This window comes from Cherax quadricarinatus, chromosome 2 (assembly GCF_038502225.1).
Source record: "Cherax quadricarinatus isolate ZL_2023a chromosome 2, ASM3850222v1, whole genome shotgun sequence".
In the NCBI taxonomy this organism is placed as follows: Eukaryota; Metazoa; Arthropoda; class Malacostraca; order Decapoda; family Parastacidae; genus Cherax; species Cherax quadricarinatus.
In genome coordinates this window covers 75948669-75972586 of record NC_091293.1, presented here as the reverse complement: position 1 = coordinate 75972586, position 23918 = coordinate 75948669, and the positions used below count along the sequence as shown (strand labels likewise).

General features: G+C 40.0%; 1 protein-coding gene across 5 annotated transcripts in view; it reads left to right on the top strand.

Annotated features, from left to right (window-relative positions):
- Abca3 (ATP binding cassette subfamily A member 3) overlaps positions 1-23918 on the top strand; it is a 705605-nt gene that overhangs the window by 519070 nt on the left and 162617 nt on the right. For all 5 annotated transcript variants that reach the window (XM_070088958.1, XM_070088966.1, XM_070088973.1 and 2 more), the window contains 2 exons: positions 2550-2648; positions 14757-14909. In XM_070088958.1, the coding sequence (XP_069945059.1) occupies positions 2550-2648; positions 14757-14909 (252 nt within the window). The remainder of the gene's footprint in view (positions 1-2549; positions 2649-14756; positions 14910-23918) is intronic.

Here is a 23918-nt window from a genome sequence, read left to right as displayed (position 1 = left end):
AATTGAGGTTCAGACATGTATGCGAGGAGCCCCAGACCGACAAAATGAGACTAGTCACGAGGGAGCATTCACCAAATTCAACTTCAATAACAAAAACATAAAGTGGGACCAAGTAAACCAAGTCCTAACCGATATAAGCTGGGAAGATATACTAAGCAACACAGACCCAAACTTATGCCTAGAACAGATTAACTCGGTGGCACTCGATGTATGCACAAGGCTTATTCCTCTAAGAAAAAGGAGGAGTAGATGTAAAATAGAAAGAGACAGGCGCTCCCTTTACAGGCGACGGAAAAGAATAACAGAGCGGCTAAAAGAGGTCAATATATCTGAAATGCGCAGGGAGACACTGGTCAGAGAAATAGCAAGCATCGAACTTAAGCTAAAAGAATCCTTTAGGAGTCAGGAATTGCGGGAAGAACTAAAAGCTATAAATGAAATCGAAAGAAACCCAAAGTATTTCTTCTCCTATGCCAAATCAAAATCGAGAACAACGCCCAGTATTGGGCCCCTACTTAAACAAGATGGGTCCTACACAGATGACAGCAAGGAAATGAGTGAGCTACTCAAGTCCCAATATGACTCAGTTTTTAGCAAGCCGCTAACCAGACTGAGAGTCGAAGATCAAAATGAATTTTTTATGAGAGAGCCACAAAATTTGATTAACACAAGCCTATCCGATGTTATCCTGACGCCAAATGACTTCGAACAGGCGATAAATGACATGCCAATGCACTCTGCCCCAGGGCCAGACTCATGGAACTCTGTGTTCATCAAGAACTGCAAGAAGCCCCTATCACGAGCCTTTTCCATCCTATGGAGAGGGAGCATGGACACGGGGGTCGTCCCTCAGTTACTAAAAACAACAGACATAGCCCCACTCCACAAAGGGGGCAGTAAAGCAACAGCAAAGAACTACAGACCAATAGCACTAACATCCCATATCATAAAAATCTTTGAAAGGGTCCTAAGAAGCAAGATCACCACCCATCTAGAAACCCATCAGTTACACAACCCAGGGCAACATGGGTTTAGAACAGGTCGCTCCTGTCTGTCTCAACTACTGGATCACTACGACAAGGTCCTAAATGCACTAGAAGACAAAAAGAATGCAGATGTAATATATACAGACTTTGCAAAAGCCTTCGACAAGTGTGACCATGGCGTAATAGCGCACAAAATGCGCGCTAAAGGAATAACAGGAAAAGTCGGTCGATGGATCTATAATTTCCTCACTAACAGAACACAGAGAGTAGTCGTCAACAGAGTAAAGTCCGAGGCAGCTACGGTGAAAAGCTCTGTTCCACAAGGCACAGTACTAGCTCCCATCTTGTTCCTCATCCTCATATCCGACATAGACAAGGATGTCAGCCACAGCACCGTGTCTTCCTTTGCAGATGACACCCGAATCTGCATGACAGTGTCTTCCATTGCAGACACTGCAAGGCTCCAGGCGGACATCAACCAAATCTTTCAGTGGGCTGCAGAAAACAATATGAAGTTCAACGATGAGAAATTTCAATTACTCAGATATGGTAAACATGAGGAAATTAAATCTTCATCAGAGTACAAAACAAATTCTGGCCACAAAATAGAGCGAAACACCAACGTCAAAGACCTGGGAGTGATTATGTCGGAGGATCTCACCTTCAAGGACCATAACATTGTATCAATCGCATCTGCTAGAAAAATGACAGGATGGATAATGAGAACCTTCAAAACTAGGGAGGCCAAGCCCATGATGACACTCTTCAGGTCACTTGTTCTATCTAGGCTGGAATATTGCTGCACTCTAACAGCACCTTTCAAGGCAGGTGAAATTGCCGACCTAGAAAATGTACAGAGAACTTTCACGGCGCGCATAACGGAGATAAAACACCTCAATTACTGGGAGCGCTTGAGGTTTCTAAACCTGTATTCCCTGGAACGCAGGAGGGAGAGATACATGATTATATACACCTGGAAAATCCTAGAGGGACTAGTACCGAACTTGCACACGAAAATCACTCACTACGAAAGCAAAAGACTTGGCAGACGATGCACCATCCCCCCAATGAAAAGCAGGGGTGTCACTAGCACGTTAAGAGACCATACAATAAGTGTCAGGGGCCCGAGACTGTTCAACTGCCTCCCAGCACACATAAGGGGGATTACCAACAGACCCCTGGCAGTCTTCAAGCTGGCACTGGACAAGCACCTAAAGTCAATTCCTGATCAGCCGGGCTGTGGCTCGTACGTTGGTTTGCGTGCAGCCAGCAGCAACAGCCTGGTTGATCAGGCGCTGATCCACCAGGAGGCCTGGTCACAGACCGGGCCGCGGGGGCATTGACCCCCGAAACTCTCTCCAGGTAAACTCCAGGTAAACGTGAAGGTTCTCTGTACATTTTCTAGGTCAGCAATTTCACCTGCCTTGAAAGGCAGGTGAAAATTATTTCTTTATTTAATTATTTATTAACCTTTATCATAATGTTATTTTTTTCATTTTAGTTCTTTAAGTATCTCATATACCTGTATATGTTTTGTAACTGTTGCTTTTTCTTTCTTTTCAGAATATCATCCCAATTGCTTTCTTAATTCTGGCTTTAGTTGTTGTCCAAACTCTGCCTGGAGTCAATGATTCACCACCTCACTTTCAGTTTTCTCTTGATGTGAGTTTTATATAACAACAAATATTTTAAAAATTACAATGACTGTATTTTTACTAAAATTTGCACTATGTATTTCCACTAAAATTTATTGAAGAGCATGCCATCAAAACCATAGTAATGAATATTTATTATTTACTTCTATCATTACTAGTGTGAAAGTTTGTTTTCAAAATTCAAAACTGGTAACAGTAACAATGTTAGGTTTTGTAACCACTCATCTGTATTTCCAGCAAATTTTATGAAACTGTCATTATATTCTGATGCAGAAAAAAAGAAAAACTAATGAATTTTACCAGTTCATGTCTTACTAATAGAATGATAATAATAATATTTTATTTTGCTATTACTTTTATGCTTTGAAGGGCATGCAGTGGGTGGATACTGCTGGTGTCAGGGGTTGATACAGGGTATTTCCATAAGAGTGTATTGAATGTCATTTACGAGCTATTGCTTATGCTCAGGGTGTCTCCATGATGAGCTCCCTAAGTCACTAGTAACTCATTATTCAGTTATCTTCTCCACCTATATTTTGGAATATAACAGAATGCCTTGGCTAATTTGATGCTAGGTGGCCACTTTAATCCTCAGGCACAGCATAGTAGGTGACCCACACCACCCTTCAGTTCTTGTTTATAAGTGACAATACTGAAATACACACACAGTATCTCAGACATTTTTCCTCTACATTTCGCAATGATTACACATAAATATTTAAACAAAAGCATAAATGCAAAGCTCTCAGGCATACTAGTGATGATGTTAAGGAAGGGAGTTGTAAAGGTTACAATGTGTAATTACAATTTTGGTTTGCTAAGTACAAAGAAAGCCACTATCCTGGCTACTGACATGATGCAAATCACCCTTTTTCACTTTTAAATGCATGTAAATGCCTGATAATATGTTTACACTATCATATGTTAAGTTAAGAATAGAACTAGACCTTAAAAAAAACAAAATATGAATGTATACATATACAGTACACTCATTGCTTATCTTCAAATATTTTTGGCCTTGACATAGGGCAAGAGGTGAGTAGTATTTATTGTCGGAAGTCAGGAGGAGATGAAACCCTCCTCTGCTAGCTTCGAACTTATCTTCAGCAGCTTCCTCACCTCTCAGCCTTCATAGAATTGTGATTAGTAAAAGTTTTTCCATGTTAGCAGTTAGGTTATCACATTTTCTTATAACTTTAGTGTGAGAAGGGTGCTCCATATATGTGTACGTATTTCTCTAGAACTCTATTTTTTCTATTGATTGAGTACAAGAAACCACCCATTTACTGATTTCAACTATCCAATACAGTGGTCAGAATTTAGCAATTTTGCCAATTTCACACAAATTTCAAAAGATGCCAGTTTCCAAATAGGGTCCAGAATAAACAAGAAAGACATTCCTGGCACTAAAATAACATTTCCTCTGTTCGTTAGTCACATCCCCAGGCCCCTCTTATATTTCTTTGGCTTTCCACTTTCAATTTTTATTCTTACAAAAAATAGAAGATTTACTGTTATGCAGAATGCTGCATTAGTGTAGAAATGGTATAAATAATATCAGCGCACTTGTGAAAGAATATTAGACTCACCAGTTGACGTGTATTGGACGCTTGGCATGATTTGTTTACTTTTGAACTTTGGTAAAAATCGAACATTTCTGCTACTTTGAGCTCAATTTCAAGGTACTTTTCATTGTAAAACCAGTCAAAATCATCTCAATTTCTGTAATATGTCTTCCATTCTATAAAATGAGACCAAGAAAACTAGAATACAACAATAAATACCATACAAAAATACAGTGCAAAGTCGCTGTTTTATTCCAAAAACACGGTCAAAGTTTTTTTTCTCATTATGCACTGTGTGCTGCAGGATTTTTTTTTATACCACGCACACTGACCACATAGACCCATTCTTTCATATGTATGCCTACCAGCTTTTTCTCACTAGATTTGAGGACGCTAGAATTTAGGCATACTAGTACGTCAAAAACCCTGAGTCGTAAGCCGTACTAGTATGGCCAAAACCCTCAAAGGGTTAAGGACCTGATGTTGTAGTTAAGAACTGATAGACTTATAGCATTGTTTAGGATAGTGCTGGCTTGTGATGCTGTGTAATAAAGGCAGTTACTTATCAATAGGTTTTGATTGGGTGTTTGATTATGGAGGTTTAGATCAGGGTCAACGTGATCAATCATCTTCTAGGTTTAAATTGTGGTTATTTATATCCTGAGTTGTGTGTTGAGTTCTAGTACTGATATCTGTAGTGGTGGGAAGTTTGGACACGTACAGTGGACCCTCGACCAACGATGGCATCGTATAACGTTAAATCCGACTAGTGATACATTTTAATGCAAGAATTTTGCCTCGACTAGCAGTAAAAAACTCGACCAACGCGATTCGTTTCGTTCGAGATGCGTCCACTTGTGGCCTGAGTGTGCCTCACTTGTCCCGTGGGTGCCAGTGTTTACAAGCCAGCCAGCCACCGTGGTCCCATCCAAACATAAAATCGGAACATTTCATATTATCACAGCGTTTTTAGTGATTGCACCTGCAAAATAAGCCACCATGGGCCCCAAGAAAGCTTCTAGTGCCAACCCTGTGGTAAAAAGGGTGAGAATTAGTATGAAAATAAAGAAAGATTTTGAAGGGTTTGGGGCTAACCCAGAGAAGCCTATGCCAGTTGTGGAATCCATTGTGCCTACTTCAAAAATTAAGGAAATGTGTGCAAAGTGGATTGAACTGCAAACCTTTATGGATGAAAATCACCCTAACACAGCTATTGCAAGCCATGCTGGTGACTATTATAATGACAATGTTGTGGCCTATTTTAGACAAATCGTAAAGGAACGGGAGGTACAGAGCAGAGTAAAGATTTGTTGTGCGACAGAGGTCTTAGTGGCATTAACCCTTTCAGGGTCCAAGGCCCAAATCTGGAGTCACGCACCAGTGTCCAAGAATTTAAAAAAAAAAAAAAATTTATTTTTTCTTATGAAATCGTAGAGAATCTTTTTGTGAAGGTAATAAAACAAAAAGTACGAAATTTGGTGGAAAATTGACGAAATTATGCTCGCGAATTTTGATGTGTCAGCGATATTTACGAATCGGCGATTTTGCCAACTTTGACTCCCATTTTAGGCCAATTACATTATTCCAATCAACCAAATTCTTAGCTATTTCACTAGTATTACTTCTATTCTATCGATTGAGCACAAGAAATCGCCAAGTCAACTGTTTCAACTACAAAATAAAGTGATCGGAAATTGTTAATTTGGCCAATTTAACACAAAGTTCAAAATATTCCAATTTCAAAATAGGGTCCAGAATGAACAATGTAGGCATTCCTGGCACTAAACTAACATTTCCTCTGTTCATTAGTTATGTTTTGAGGCTTTACAAATAAATTCCATTTTGATTTTTTATTCACATAATGAATTTTTATTCACACCAAAAAATAGAAGATTTACTCTTATGCAATACTGTAATAATTGTATAAATATCATCACCATATTTGTGAATGTATATTAGACCCACCAGCTGACGTGTATTAGATGTGTGAGGTTGTTTGTTTACTCTTGAATATCGGCAAAAATTTAACATTTCCGCTACTTTGAGCTCAGTTTCAAGCCATTTCCAATGCTAAAACCAATCAAAATCATCTCTATTTCTGTAATATGTCTTCCATTCTATCAAATGAGACCAAGAAATCGCAAATACAACTATAAAAAACATACGAAAAAACACTGCAAAGTTGCTGTTTTAATCGAAAAATCATGATTTCATTTTTTTTCTCTCATTATACACAGTGTGCTGCAGGATCTGTTTTATGTGGTGCACACATACCACATAGATGTATTCTCTCATATCTAGGCCCAAATGTACCACTCACAGTTTATCAGAGTGAGCTGAGCTCATGGCGTAGATCTACGGTTTGGACCCTGAACGTAAAGCCGTAGATCTACGGGACGGACCCTGAAAGGGTTAAAAAAGAAGGGAAGTAACTCTGGAAAAGGACTTGACACCTCAAGTCCTAATGGAAGGGGATTCCCCTTCTAAACACTAACACCATCCACACTCTCCCCTCCTCCCATTCCATCAATCATCACCAGATCTTCAATAAAGGTAAGTGTCATGTAATTGTACATGTATTCTTCAGTTTTTGTGTATTAAAATTAATATTTCATGTTCAAATTCAAATTCAAATTCAAAGTTTATTCTCTATAAGGATTACAATGCTGAGTTTACAGAATTTGGTTATTGTGTGGTTTACATGTAGTAAAATAATAATTACAGAGTGTACCACTAGAACACCTAGCATGGCTAGGTATTTCGGGCAGACTTAAATTAAATCTTAAGTTTAAAATATTACAAAATTATGAGGTAAGTTGGTATTATGGCTAAGTGACTAAATACTAGTTTGTGAGTTTAGCAATGTGAATGCTTTTGTTTTGGCACTATACATAGTTTCAGTATTGGAGTATCACAGGCCAACTTATGACTAGTTAAGATTCATTATTTTGAGATTGAGATTGATATTTCTGTTTATGGTCAAATGGTTGAGTGAGTGTGGTAAAAAAAATTTTTTTCAATACTTTGGGTTGTAAGGAACGGATTAATTTGATTTCTATTATTTCTTATGGGGAAAATTAACTCGACTAACGATAATTTTGACTCACGATGAGCTCTCAGGAATGGATTAATATTGTTTGTCGAGGGTCCACTGTATATAGCCAAAGCATTTTGGTCATATAGAGTATAGTCACTAATACACACAAAGAAGTTGATGTTGTCTATGTGTTGTGCTGGAATGAGCTAAAGTACAACTAGGTATAAACTAATAATATAAAAATACCATATGAAAAACAATATCCAGTGGACCCTCGACTAATGATATTATTTCATTTCAGATGTCTGTTCAGGTGCCGATACTGACCGAATTTGTTCCCATAAAGAATATTATGAAATAGATTAGCCCGTTTCAGACCCCCAAAAATTCACGTACAAAAGCACTTACAAAAATACACTTACATAACTGGTCGATTTGGGAGCTGATCATTAGTCGAGGGTCCACTGTACTCGGATCACTGCATAATCGAGGTTCAGACATGTATGCGCTGAGCCCCAGACCAACAAAATGAGATAAGTCACGAGGGAGCCTTCACCAAATTCATCTTCAATAACAAGAACATAAAGTGGGACCAAGTAAACCAAGTCATAAACAACATCAGCTGGGAAGATAGACTAAGCAACACAGACCACAACTTATGCCTAGAACAGATTAACTCTGTGGCACTCGATGTATGCTCAAGGCTTATTCATTTAAGGAAAAGGAGGAGTAGATGTAAAATAGAAAGAGACAGGCGCTCCCTTTACAGGTGACGAAAAAGAATAACAGAGTGGCTAAAAGAGGCCGATATATCTGAAATGCGTAGAGAGTCACTGGTCAGAGAAATAGCAAACATCGAACTAAAGCTAAAGGAATCTTATAGGAGTCAGGAATCGCAGGAAGAACTAAAACAAATAAATGAAATTGAAAGAAACCCAAAGTATTTCTTTTCTAATGCCAAATCGAAGTCGAGAACAACATCCAGTATTGGGCCCTTACTTTAGCAAGCCGCTAACCAGGCTGAGAATTGAAGATCTAAATTAATTTTTTATGAGAGAGCCACAGAATTTGGTAAACACAAGCCTATCAGATGTTATCCTGACGCCAAATGACTTTGAACAGGCGATAAATGACATGCCCATGCACTCTGCCCAAGGGCCAGACTCATGGAGCTCCGTGTTCATCAACAACTGCAAGAAGCCCCTATCATGCACTTTTAACATCCCATGGAGAGGGAACATGGACACTGGGGTCGTCCCACAGTTACTAAAAACAACAGAGCCCCACTCCACAAAGGGGGTAGTAAAGCAATAGCAAAGAACTACAGACTGATAGCACTAACATCCCATATCATAAAAATCTTTGAAAGGGTCCTAAGAAGCAAGATTGCCTCCCATCTAGGTACTCATCAGTTACACAACCCAGGGCAACATGGGTTTAGAGCAGGTCACTCCTGTCTGTCCCAACTACTGGATCACTACGACAAGGTCCTAGATGCATTAGAAGACAAAAAGAATGCAGATGTAATATACACTCACTTTGCAAAAGCCTTCGACAAGTGTGACCATGGCGTAATAGCGCACAAAATGCGTGCTAAAGGAATAACAGGAAAAGTTGGTAGATGGATTTATAATTTCCTCACAAACAGAACACAAAGAGTAGTAGTCAACAGAGTAGTCTGAGGTGGCTACGGTGAAAAACTCTGCTCCGCAAGGCACAGTACTCGCTCCCATCTTGTTTCTCATGCTCATATCTGACATAGTCAAGGATGTCAGCCACAACACCGTATCTTCCTTTGCAGATGGCACCCGAATCTGCATGACAGTGTCTTCCATTGCAGACACTGCAAGGCTCCAGGAGGACATCAACCAAATCTTTCAATGGGCTCCTGAAAACAATATGAAGTTCAACGATGAGAAATTTCAGTTACTCCTATATGGTAAACATGAGGAAATTAAAACTTCATCAGAGTATAAAACAAATTCTAGCCACACAATAGAGCGAAAAACTTATGTCAAAGACCTGGGAGTGATCGTATCGGAGGATCTCACCTTCAAGGACCATAACATTGTATCAATCGCATCTGCTAGAAAAATGACAGGATGGATAATGAAATGACAGGATGGATAATGAGAACCTTCAAAATTTAGGGATTTTGCTGCACACTAACAGCACCTTTCAAGGCAGGTGAAATTGCTGACCTAAAAAATGTACAGAGAACCTTCACGGCTCGCATAACGGAGATAAAACACCTCAATTACTGGGAGCGCTTGAAGTTCCTGAACTTGTACTCCCTGGAATGCAGGCAGGAGAGATACATGATTATATACACCTGGAAAATCCTAGAAGGACTAGTACTGAACTTGCACATGAAAATCACTCACTATGAGAGCAGAAGACTCGGCAGACGATGCAACATCCCCCCAATGAAAAGCAGGGGTGTCATTAGCACATTAAGAGACAACACAATAATTGTCAGGGGCCCGATACTGTTCAACTGCCTCCCAGCATACATAAGGGGGATTACCAATAGGCCCCTGACTGTCTTCAAGCAGGCACTGGACAAGCACTTAAAGTCGGTACCTGACCAGTCGGACTGTGGCTCGTACGTTGGATTGCGTGCAGCCAGCAGTAACAGCCTGGTTGATCAGGCTCTGATCCACCATAAGGCCTGGTCACAGACCGGACCGCAGGGGCGTTGACCCCCGGAACTCTCTCCAGGTAAACTATGTAGTCCCTTGCTTCCCCTCTATCCCCTCCTTCCAGCTCCTCAAATCTCCACTTTTTTTTTATGAGCAGTGCAACTCCTGTACCCCTTCTATTCCCATCTTTCCTCAGGATCTGATATCCATTTGGAAAGATTGCATCAGTTATCATTCTTGTGAGTGCTGTGATGTCCAGGGATGCCTCCTTGATTCTTTTGTGCTATTCCTCACACTTATTCATTATTCCATCTGCATTTGTGTACCATACTATGTTCCACAGTCAGCCCTCCTGGCCCTATATCACTCACTTATTTACCCCTATCTCACCTATGGAATTTGTGCATGGGGGTCAACAACAATAAACCATCTCAGACCACTAATCACCCAACAAAAGGCTGCAGTCAGAATGATAACAAATTCCCACTATAGACAGCACACTCCACCATTATTCAAAACTCTAAACCTACTCACAATACAAAACATCCATACTTATTACTGCACCTACTACATACATAGAACACTTAACTCTGACATAAACCCTCCCCTCAAGCATCTCCTTACCAACCTCAACAAAACACATGACCATAACACAAGGCACAGATCACTCTTTGATGTTCCTCGTGTCCATCTCACACTGTGCAAAAACTCAATGCACATAAAAGGCCCTAAAATCTGGAATTCATTACTTGTGAATATAAAAGAAACACTGTCTGTTTATAAATTCAAGTTTCTTCTCAAAAATCACTTACTCACCCACAACTAAATAAATACTGAATAATTGTATCTCATATATGTATCTCATTATTGTATCTCATAAATGTCAACCTGTGACCCAATCAAATTTTGTTACTATTTAACTTCATTACCTAACAGAATACTCCATTCTACTGATTACACAACAACACAGTAAATGACCATATGACCTTTCTTTGTAATTCTCATTTGTACTAAATTTTTATCTGTTTTACAATAATTTTTGTACCACTGAATATATCATTGCTTAGCTAATCTTAAGTAAATTTTAAGCCTGCCCATAATGCTCTGCATACAAGGGGCTTTGGCATGCTGCACTTTAAAAAATTGTATTCCTTGTACTTCTCTGTATCATGTTCAAATAAATAAATAAATACCTTCAGCTTCTTTTCCAAAACTGTATTTTGGGGGATGGTTTGTGGGGACTGGGGGAGTGGGAGACCTGGCAGGGTACTATGGGAGGCTGCAGTGTAGGTGGGGTTTGTTCTGGGGGAGTGGGGGCTGTGAGTGTTGAGTGTGGTTTGTTTTGGGTCTAGTTGCATGGTTCTGTGGGTGCGGGTGGTTGTGCTTGCTGCTCCTCCTGACTCTGGGTGTACCTGCTTTTCTCTAGCCTTATCTCTCCTTCTTGTTCTATCGTGATCTAAATAAACCTGCTGGTATTTTGTTGTTACCTTCAGCCATGGTTTCCGCTGCAGGATCCTGTTTTGCACCATTTCTGTCTTGAATCAGTTTGACTGGCCGATTTCCTCCCCTTGAGTATTCTCCCATTCTCTGAAAATTTATCAGGTCAATCATGTCCTCCTCTCCTTTTTGCTTGATGATATTTTCAATCTCTTTTTTTTTTTTTTTTGTGTGTGTGTGTGTGTGTGTACTCACCTAATTGTACTCACCTAATTGTGGTTGCAGGGGTCGAGACTCAGCTCCTGGCCCCGCCTCTTCACTGATCGCTACTGGATCCTCTCTCTCTCTGCTTCCTGAGCTTTGTCATACCTCTTCTTAAAACTATGTATGGTTCCTGCCTCCACTACTTCACTTGCTAGGCTATTCCACTTGCTGACAACTCTATGACTGAAGAAATACTTCCTAACGTCCCTGTGACTCGTCTGAGTCTTCAGCTTCCAGTTGTGACCCCTTGTCCCTGTGTCCCCTCTCTGGAACATCCTATCTCTGTCCACCTTGTCTATTCCCCGCAGTATCTTGTATGTCGTTATCATGTCTCCCCTGACCCTTCTGTCCTCCAGTGTCGTCAGTCCGATTTCCCTTAACCTTTCCTCATACGACATTCCCTTGAGCTCTGGGACTAGCCTTGTTGCAAACCTTTGTACTTTCTCTAACTTCTTGACGTGCTTGACCAGGTGTGGGTTCCAGACTGGTGCTGCATACTCCAGTATGGGCCTAACATACACAGTGTACAGTGTCTTGAACGATTCCTTATTAAGGTATCGGAACGCTATTCTCGGGTTTGCCAGGCACCCGTATGCTGCAGCGGTTATTTGGTTGATGTGTGCCTCCGGTGATGTGCTCGGTGTTATGGTCACCCCAAGGTCTTTCTCCCTGAGTGAGGTCTGTAGTCTTTGTCCACCTAGCCTATACTCTGTCTGCGGTCTTCTTTGCCCCTCCCCAATCTTCATGACTTTGCATTTGGCTGGATTGAATTCGAGAAGCCAGTTACTGGACCACATGTCCAGCCTCTCCAGATCTCTTTGCAGTCCTGCCTCATCCTCGTCCGATTTAATTCTTCTCATCAACTTCACGTCATCTGCGAACAGGGACACTTCAGAGTCTATTCCTTCCATCATGTCGTTCACATGTGTGTGTGTGTGTGTGTGTGTGTGTGTGTGTGACCAAATTAATATCTGCATATATAGCTCATTACAATTGTGAGCAGATATAAACACGTAAATTGTTCATTCTTAGTATTAAGTAGTCAGTAAGCCAATAATGTTAAGTCAGCCCATAATGCCTAGGCATAATAGAGGCTCTCTTTGCATTGCAACCCACTATTGTAAATACATAGTCTCAATGTACTAAAGTGGACCCCCGGTTTATGATATTATTTCATTCCAGAAGTATGTTCAGGTGCCATTACTGAACGAATTTGTTCCCATAAGGAATATTGTTAATTAGATTAGTCCACTTCAGACCCCCAAACATACACGTACAAATGCACTTACATAAATACACTTACATAACTGGTCGCATTGGGAGCTGATCGTAAAGTGGGGGTCCACTGTATTTGCAAAGACATAAATAAAATAAAATAAAATAAAAATTACCACTGTAATTTAGTGCCTTACTTCACTTCTGCATTAATTATTCTTTTTAACTTCACAAAATTCAGCTATTCTCCAAATACTGTAATTGTTATAACCAATTAAAGTGGTATTAGAAATATTGTGCACTCATTCATTTAGCATAAAAGGGTATATGATATTCCTTTATAGTCTATACCTACTGGCTTATTTATCAACCACTGAAATTTATTTTGCTGTAGGGTAATTAATTCATTACACACTTTTATTTACAATCCATATTAAATATTTCTATTTTTTTTTTTAGTTAACCTTCTTCAAATTTCATAGTTCAAGTACTGTGCTATCCTCATTATATTTTTTACTATATTGTTAAAAGTGTATGTTATTTAGCAACACCAGGTGCTGTAGAAAGTAATAAATCAGTTTATTATACTCAGTAGCTCATATATTTTTTTTTTTTTTTTTTTTTTTTCAACAAGTCGGCCGTCTCCCACCGAGGCAGGGTGACCCAAAAAAAGAAAGAAAATCCCCAAAAAGAAAATACTTTCATCATCATTCAACACTTTCACCACACTCGCACATTATCACTGTTTTTGCAGAGGTGCTCAGAATACAACAGTCTAGAAGCATACACACATAAAGATACACAACATATCCCTCCAAACTGCCAATATCCCAAACCCCTCCTTTAAAGTGCAGGCATTGTACTTCCCATTTCCAGGACTCAAGTCCGACTATATTTTTAGCTTTTAATAATAGTCTTAATCCATATAGTCATCCTTGTTAGTGGTTAACAGAAACTGATTTTCATTTCTTAGGAATACAAATATCAATCCTGACATTAACCTCTTATTAAACTGCACAAATAATCCTAACAGTAATTACTGTTACAACACTGCTAGTCAGGCTAAAATTGTACTCAGTGCCAGCAAGAACATAACAGTTCTCAATTATAATGTTAGATCATTAAGTAAACACTTGATGACCTCTTTGCACTGCCTAAGTCTAAATGCTAAGATAACTTTCATTATTCTTACTGAAACTCGGCTCAAACATGACTTGACAGACATACTTGTCTTACCTGGTTACACAGTCATACATAACTGCAGGCCTGATCAATCAGGAGGAGACATTGCTATCTCCTACTCTGGCAAACTGGAATTATTGAAATTTACTTGCACCAGGGATGACAATGGTGAATACATATTTGATAAATTCATATCAAAAAACCTACAGAGAACTGTAACAGTTGGAGCAGTCTACAGATTACCACCCACAAATACGTACCCTTTTGGTGATAACCTTAGAAACATGATAACTGACTCAGAATTGAATAAACACCAACTGATACTTACAGGAGACTTCAACATAAACCTCATCCAAGCAGCTGACCCTGCAGTAGCTGATTTCACAAACACTATGAACAACTGCTTACTATTACGATCTAGAACTAAGCCAACAAGAATCTCTGAACAAGTGCCTCATTACTTGATTATATCTAGACCAACACTGTATCTTCACTACTAGCAGGTATAATCACAGACAACACTACAGACCACTACCCCACCTTTATCATAACCAACATATGTAAATTGCCTCATGACTTGCATAAGATCTCTTTTTGCCTACATGATGAGTCATCAGTAAATAATTTAATATTAGTTTTAGGTGATATTAACTGGCAGAGACAGCTGGCAGGCAGCCATAATGTTGACGAAGGTGTGAAATTTTTTTACATAAAACCCAAAACCTCTATAACATGCATGCCTTTTAATTTTCTCAAATTCTATATATTTTCAGAAATTTGATGGAACTGTTACCACCTTACAAGTTCTTGAATCAAATAATTATACCCAAGATTTAGAGCAAGCTTTTGAGAAGAGTTTGTGTGGGCATAACAAGAAACTAGTAATCCAGCCAGATACTAATTTCTCAACATTCATCCTAAATCAGGTAAAATATGTTAGTCTGTTGAATAAATAATTATTTATTGTTCTTGATTAATACTATAATGGTGGATACCTGGAGAGGGTTTCAGGGGATTCAACGCCCTCCCCGGCCCGGTCTGAGACCAGGCCTCGATTTGAAGAAAATTTTAATCATACAGAATTATTAAAAATTCTCACAAAATAACAATGAAGATGAAAGCTTAGATCACAATCTATGATTTTTTGTTTTATTGTAACTTCATAAATTACCATTTAACCCTTAAATTGTCCAAACATAGATCTACATTCACATGCGTAGCACTCCGACCTTCATTTTCCCCATTTGAAAGCATGTAAAAAAAAATGTAGATCTACATTCGGAGTGCTACGCACGTGAACGTAGATCTATGTTTGGACAGTTTAAGGGTTAACCTTCTACAACTTCTTGTATAGTACATTGTACTATACCCATTAGCTAAGCATAAACTATGTATTCAATTAGCATTAAGTATAGGTACCTAGTCCTAGTATAAGTATGCCTGAAATTCTGTTCATGCTATAAACTTTCATTTTTTTTTTTTTTTCAACAAGTTGGCTGTCTCCCACCGAGGCAGGGTGACCCAAAAAAGAAAAAAAATTCCCAAAAAGAAAATACTTTCATCATCATTCAACACTTTTACCACACTCACACACTATCACTGTTTTTGCAGAGGTGCTCAGAATACAACAGTTTAGAAGCATATACATATAAAGATACACAACATATCCCTCCAAACTGCCAATATCCCAAACCCCTCCTTTAAAGTGCAGGCATTGTAGGTAGTAGGTTGGTAGACAGCAACCGCCCAGGGAGGTACTACCATCCTGCCAAGTGAGTGTAAAACGAAAGCCTGTAATTGTTTTACATGATGGTAGGATTGCTGGTGTCTTTTGTCTGTCTCATAAATATGCAAGATTACAGGTATGTTTTGCTACTTCTACTTACACTTAGGTCACACTACACATACATGTACACGTTTATATATACACACTCATCTGAGTTTTCTTTGATTTTATCTTAATAGTTCTTGGTCTTATTACTTTTCCTTTTATATCCATGGGGAAGTGGAATAAGAATCTTTCCTCCGTAAGCCATGCGTGTTGTAAAAGTCAACTAAAATGCCAGGAACAATGGGCTAGTAACCCCTTTTCCTGTAAAGATTACTAAAAAGAATAAGAAGAAGAATAAACTTTCATATTGTTAAAATAACTTGAAGTTATTTGAAAATTATCATTATTATTATTGTTATTGTTATTAACACTTCTGCTGTCTCTCATCAAGGTAGGGTGACCTAACAAAGAAGAAAACATTTCACTTTTACTCATTCAATCACTGTTTTTCCAAAAGTGTGCTGACATGCAGCTCCTGAACCACATTCATGGTCACTCATGCAGCTCCTGGACCACATTCATGGTCACTCATGCAGCTCCTGGACCACATTCATGGTCACTCATGCAGCTCCTGGACCACATCCATGGAATTCTTCGAGAAACTAAAGTATTATGAATACTTGTTAATGTTCTTTGATGCTCATCTACTGAAGAGGACCTCAGGAGAGGGTCGAAATATACAGATCTGAGTTTCTATCCTGATGCTCAGGAGGTTAATTGAGTTGTTAATCCTGGATTTTTTTATTTATAATAGAGTGCAAAGTGCACGTTTTTTGACTCCACATATACCTCAACGCACCACTCACCTTTTTTCCCTCATCAATTCTATGATTAACCTCATCCTTCATAAATCCATCCGCCGACACGTCAACTCCCAAGTATCTGAAAACATTCACTTCTTCCATACTCCTCCTCCCCAATTTGATATCCAATTTTTCTTTATCTAAATCATTTGACACCCTCATCACCTTACTCTTTTCTATGTTCACTTTCAACTTTCTACCTTTACACACATTCCCAAACTCATCCACTAACCTTTGCAATTTTTCTTTAGAATCTCCCATAAGCACAGTATCATCAGCAAAAAGTAACTGTGTCAATTCCCATTTTAAATTTGATTCCCCAAAATTTAATCCCACCCCTCTCCCGAACACCCTAGCATTTACTTCCTTTACAACCCCATCTATAAATATATTAAACAACCATGGTGACATTACACATCCCTGTCTAAGACCTACTTTTACCGGGAAGTAGTCTCCCTCTCTTCTACACACCCTAACCTGAGCCTCACTATCCTCATAAAAACTCTTTACAGCATTTAATAACTTACCACCATGGTTGTTTAATATATTTATAGATGGGGTTGTAAAAGAAGTAAATGCTAGGGTGTTCGGGAGAGGGGTGGGATTAAATTATGGATAATCAAATTCAAAATGGGAATTGACACAGTTACTTTTTGCTGATGATACTGTGCTTATGGGAGATTCTAAAGAAAAATTGCAAAGGTTAGTGGATGAGTTTGAGAATGTGTGTAAAGGTAGAAAGTTGAAAGTGAACATAGAAAAGAGTAAGGTGATGAGGGTATCAAATGATTTAGATAAAGAAAAATTAGATATCAAATTGGGGAGGAGGAGTATGGAAGAAGTGAATGTTTTCAGATACTTGGGAGTTGACGTGTCGGCGGATGGATTTATGAAGGATGAGGTTAATCATAGAATTGATGAGTGAAAAAAAATGAGTGGTGCGTTGAGGTATATGTGGAGTCAAAAAACGTTATCTATGGAGGCAAAGAAGGGAATGTATGAAAGTATAGTAGTACCAACACTCTTATATGGATGTGAAGCTTGGGTGGTAAATGCAGCAGCGAGAAGACGGTTGGAGGCAGTGGAGATGTCCTGTCTAAGGGCAACGTGTGGTGTAAATATTATGCAGAAAATTCAGAGTGTGGAAATTAGGAGAAGGTGTGGAGTTAATAAAAGCATTAGTCAGAGGGCAGAAGAGGGGTTGTTGAGGTGGTTTGGTCATTTAGAGAGAATGGATCAAAGTAGAATGACATGGAAAGCATATAAATCTATAGGGGAAGGAAGGCAGGGTAGGGGTTGTCCTCGAAAGGGTTGGAAAGAAGGGGTAAAGGAGGTTTTGTGGGCGAGGGGCTTGGACTTCCAGCAAGCGTGCATGAGCGTGTTAGATAGGAGTGAATGGAGACGAATGATACTTGAGACCTAGCGATCTGTTGGAGTGTGAGCAGGGTAATATTTAGTGAAGGGATTCAGGGAAACCGGTTATTTTCATATAGTCGGACTTGAGTCCTGGAAATGGGAAGTACAATGCCTGCACTTTAAAGGAGGGGTTTGGGATATTGGCAGTTTGGAGGGATATGTTGTGTATCTTTATACGTATATGCTTCTAAGCTGTTGTATTCTGAGCACCTCTGCAAAAGCAGTGATAATGTGTGAGTGTGGTGAAAGTGTTGAATGATGATGAAAGTATTTTCTTTTTGGGGATTTTCTTTCTTTTTCTGGGTCACCCTGCCTCGGTGGGAGACGACTGACTTGTTGAAAAAAAAAACAAAAAAAATATATATATGTATACACACACTTTTTTTTAATAAATGTATGAAAGAGGGGAAGGTACCTAGGGATTGGCGGAGAGCATGTATAGTCCCTTTATATAAAGGGAAAGGGGACAAAAGAGACTGTAAAAATTATAGAGGAATAAGTTTACTGAGTATACCAGGAAAAGTGTACGGTAGGGTTATAATTGAAAGAATTAGAGGTAAGACAGAATGTAGGATTGCGGATGAGCAAGGAGGTTTCAGAGTGGGTAGGGGATGTGTAGATCAAGTGTTTACATTGAAGCATATATGTGAACAGTATTTAGATAAAGGTAGGGAAGTTTTTATTGCATTTATGGATTTAGAAAAGGCATATGATAGAGTGGATAGAGGAGCAATGTGGCAGATGTTGCAAGTATATGGAATAAGTGGTAAGTTATTAAATGCTGTAAAGAGTTTTTATGAGGATAGTGAGGCTCAGGTTAGGGTGTGTAGAAGAGAGGGAGACTACTTCCCCGTAAAAGTAGGTCTTAGACAGGGATGTGTAATGTCACCATGGTTATTTAATATATTTATAGATGGGGTTGTAAAAGAAGTAAATGCTAGGGTGTTCGGGAGAGGGGTGGGATTAAATTATGGGGAATCAAATTCAAAATGGTAATTAACACAGTTACTTTTTGCTGATGATACTGTGCTTATGGGAGATTTTAAAGAAAAATTGCAAAGGTTAGTGGATGAGTTTGGGAATGTGTGTAAAGGTAGAAAGTTGAAAGTGAACATAGAAAAGAGTAAGGTGATGAGGGTGTCAAATGATTTAGATAAAGAAAAATTGGATATCAAATTGGGGAGAAGGAATATGGAAGAAGTGAATGTTGTCAGATACTTGGGAGTTGACGTGTCACCGGATGGATTTATAAAGGATGAGATTAATCATAGAATTGATGAGGGAAAAAAGGTGAGTGGTGCGTTGAGGTATATGTGGAGTCAAAAAACGTTATCAATGGAGGCAAAGAAGGGAATGTATGAAAGTATAGTAGTACCAACACTCTTATATGGGTGTGAAGCTTGGGTGGTAAATGCAGCAGCAAGGAGACGGTTGGAGGCAGTGGAGATGTCCTGTGTAAGGGCAATGTGTGGTGTAAATATTATGCAGAAAATTCGGAGTGTGGAAATTAGGAAAAGGTGTGGAGTTAATAAAAGTATTAGTCAGAGGGCAGAAGAGGGGTTGTTGAGGTGGTTTGGTCATTTAGAGAGAATGGATCAAAGTAGAATGACATGGAAAGCATATAAATCTATAGGGGAAGGAAGGCGGGGTAGGGATCGTCCTCGAAAGGGTTGGAGAGAGGGGGTAAAGGTGGTTTTGTGGGCAAGGGGCTTGGACTTCCAGCAAGCGTGCGTGAGCATGTTAGATAGGAGTGAATGGAGACGAATGGTACTTGGGACCTGACGATCTGTTGGAGTGTGAGCAGGGTAATATTTAGTGAAGGGATTCAGGGAAACCGGTTATTTTCATATAGTCGGACTTGAGTCCTGGAAATGGGAAGTACAATGCCTGCACTTTAAAGGAGGGGTTTGGGATGTTGGCAGTTTGGAGGGATATGTTGTGTATCTTTATACGTATATGCTTCTAAACTGTTGTATTCTGAGCACCTCTGCAAAAGCAGTGATAATGTGTGAGTGTGGTGAGAGTGTTGAATGATGATGAAAGTATTTTCTTTTTGGGGATTTTCTTTCTTTTTTGTGTGGAAACAAGAAGATGGAGTGGGAACAGGAAGATGGAGTGGAAACAGGAAGATGGAGTGGAAACAAGAAGACAGAGTGGGAACAGGAAGACGGAGTGGAAACAAGAAGATGGAGTGGGAACAGGAAGATGGAGTGGAAACAGGAAGATGGAGTGGGAAGAGGAAGATGGAGTGGGAAGAGGAAGATGGAGTGGGAACAGGAAGATGGAGTGGGAAGAGGAAGATGGAGTGGAAACAGGAAGATGGAGTGGGAAGAGGAAGATGGAGTGGGAAGAGGAAGACAGAGTGGGAAGAGGAAGACGGAGTGGGAAGAGGAAGACGTAGTGGGAAGAGGAAGACAGAGTGGGAACAGGAAGACGGAGTAGGAACAGGAAGACAGAGTGGGAAGAGGAAGACGGAGTGGGAAGAGGAAGACGGAGTGGGAAGAGGAAGACGGAGTGGGAAGAGGAAGACGGAGTGGGAACAGGAAGACGGAGTGGGAACAGGAAGACGGAGTGGGAACAGGAAGACGGAGTGGGAAGAGGAAGACGGAGTGGGAACAGGAAGACGGAGTGGGAAGAGGAAGACGGAGTGGGAAGAGGAAGACGGAGTGGGAAGGGGAAGACGGAGTGGGAAGGGGAAGACGGAGTGGGAAGGGGAAGACGGAGTGGGAAGGGGAAGACGGAGTGGGAACGGGAAGACTTAGTGGAAACGGGAAGACGGAGTGGGAAGAGGAAGACGGAGTGGGAAGAGGAAGACGGAGTGGGAAGAGGAAGACGGAGTGGGAAGAGGAAGACGGAGTGGGAAGAGGAAGACGGAGTGGGAAGAGGAAGACGGAGTGGTAAGAGGAAGACGGAGTGGGAACAGGAAGACGGAGTGGGAACAGGAAGACGGAGTGGGAACAGGAAGACGGAGTGGGAACAGGAAGACGGAGTGGGAACAGGAAGACGGCGTGGGAACAGGAAGACGGAGTGGGAACAGGAAGACGGAGTGGGAACAGGAAGATGGAGTGGGAACAGGAAGATGGAGTGGGAGTAGAAAAACAGCTTGATAAAGCTCTACATAGATTGTAACAGCATTTGACAAAGCTCTACACAGAGCGAAACATCTGATAAAATTGTACAAAGAGCGAAACATAAAGCTCTACACATGTTGAAACATGTTAAAGCTCTATGTGTCGAATATAGCTTGTTAAAGCTCTATACACAGTGAATATGACTCGATGAAGCTCTACAGAGTATGACTCGATAAAGCTCTATACCGCGAATATAACCTGATAAAGGTTTATACCGCGAATATGACTTGATAAAGCTCTATACCGCGAATATGACTTGATAAAGCTCTGTACTGCGAATATGACTTGATAAAGCTCTATACCACGAATATGACCTGATAAAGCTCTACAGAGAGTATGACTTCGTAAAGCTCTACAGAGAGTATGACTTGGTAAAGCTCTACACATTGAACATGACTTGGTAAAGCTCTACGTAAAGCGAAACATAATCAAACCCAGCCTGGGGCCGGCCTTTTTTTGACAGCCTGGTCAACCAGGCTGTTGGTGCTAGCAGTAAGCAGTTCCAGGTATGTAACACAGCCTGGTTAATCAGGAACTGACTTACGTATGGGCGATTTCAAATTATCTAAGAGGATCTGAACTTATCTAAGGGATTGGAACTTATATATGGGTGATTTTTTTTTATCTAAGAGGATCTGAACTTATCTAAGGGAACTGGAACTTATATATGGGTGATTTTATTTTATCTAAGAGGATCTGAACTTATCCAAAGGGACTGGAACTTATATATGGGCGATTTCAACTTATCTAAAAGGATCTGAACTTACCTAAGGGGACTGGAACTTATATATGGGTGATTTTATTTTATTTAAGAGGATCTGAACTTATCTAAGGGGACTGGAACTTATATATGGGTGATTTTATTTTATCTAAGAGGATCTGAACTTATCCAAGGGGGTTGGAACTTATATATGGGTAATTTCAACTTATCTAAAAGGATCTGAACTTATCTAAGGGGATTTTATATACTACTGTACTCCAAGATTATATGTACAAGCGTACTTAAGGATTATATGTATCCTAGGATTATATGTATCCCTATATCCTAGACTTATATGTATCCCTGTATCCTGGGATTATATGTATCCCTGTATCCTGGGATTATATGTATCCCTGTATCCTAGGATTATATGTATCCCTGTATCCTAGGATTATATGTATCCCTGTATCCTAGGATTATATGTATCCCTGTATCCTGGGATTATATGTATCCCTGTATCCTAGGATTATATGTATTCCTGTATCCTAGGATTATATGTATCCCTGTATCCTGGGATTATATGTATCCCTGTATCCTAGGATTATATGTATCCCTGTATCCTAGGATTATATGTATCCCTGTATCCTAGAAATATATGTATCCTGGGATTATATGTATCCCTGTATCCTGGGATTATATGTATCCCTGTATCCTGGGATTATATGTATCCCTGTATCCTAGGATTATATATACTGATGAGGGATACATGAGAGATAAGGGATACGAGGCCTGGTCACAGACCGGGCCGTGGGGGCGTTGACCCCCGAAACCCTCTCCAGGTATACATTACAACTCAGATAACCCTCCTAATTGTAACATCCCCACCCCTCATTTAGAGTCCAGGCACTGTAATTCACACATCTAGTACTCTAACCTGGCTAGCCAGTTTTCCTGAATCCCTTCATAAATGTTACCTTGCTCACACTCCAACAGCACATCATCATAAATATCCACTTGTCTCCACTCCTATCTAACATGCTCACACATGCCTGCTGGATGTCCAAATCCCTTGCATGCAAAGCCTTCTTTTCTCCCTCCAACTTTTCCCAGGAATACAACTACCCTCCAAGTCATCCTATATTTCTCCATCCTCTCTAAATGCCCAACCCACCTTGACAGCCCATTTTCAGCTCTCTGGATAATACTTTTAGTAACCATACACCTCCTTCTAACTACCAAATTACAAATTCTCTGCATAATATTTACACCACACATTGCCCTCAGACATGATGTCTCCACTACCTCCAGCCTCCTCCTTGTTACAACATTCACAATTCATGTTTCACACTCATATAAGAGTGTTGGTACCACAATGCTCTCATACATTTCTATTTTTGCCTCCATGGATAACATTTTTTTGTCTCTATAGATACCTCAGTGCACCGCCCACCTTTTTCCACTGATCAGTTTTATGGTTCACCACATCTTTCATAGGCCCATCTGGTGACAAGCCCACTCACAAATATCTGAGCACAGTCACTTCTTCCATACTCCCTCCTTCCATTCTGATATCCAGTCTCTCATTACCTAAAATTTTCATTGCCATCATCACCTTGCTCTTTCCTATGTTCACTTTTTTTTTCTTTTACATTCTATCCCAAATTCTTCCATCAACCTTTGCAACTTCTCTTCAGACTCTCCCAAAAGCATAGTGTCATTGGCAAAAAGCAAATGTGACATCTCCCACTCTGTATTAGATTCTTTACATTTTAATCCCACATCCCTCCCCATCACCCAGACCATGGAAGACAAAAGAGGGAAGCATTAACCTCTCCAGGAAGAAAAAAAGGCTGGCAAGATATGACAGAAATCCTACACCTGCCTCCCAGCATACATAAGGGGGATTACCAACAGACCCCTGGCAGTCTTCAAGCTGGCACTGGACAAGCACCTAAAGTCGGTTCCTGACCAGCCGGGCTGTGGCTTGTACGTTGGTTTGCTTGCAGCCAGCAGTAACAGCCTGGTTGATCAGGCTCTGATCCACCAGGAGGCCT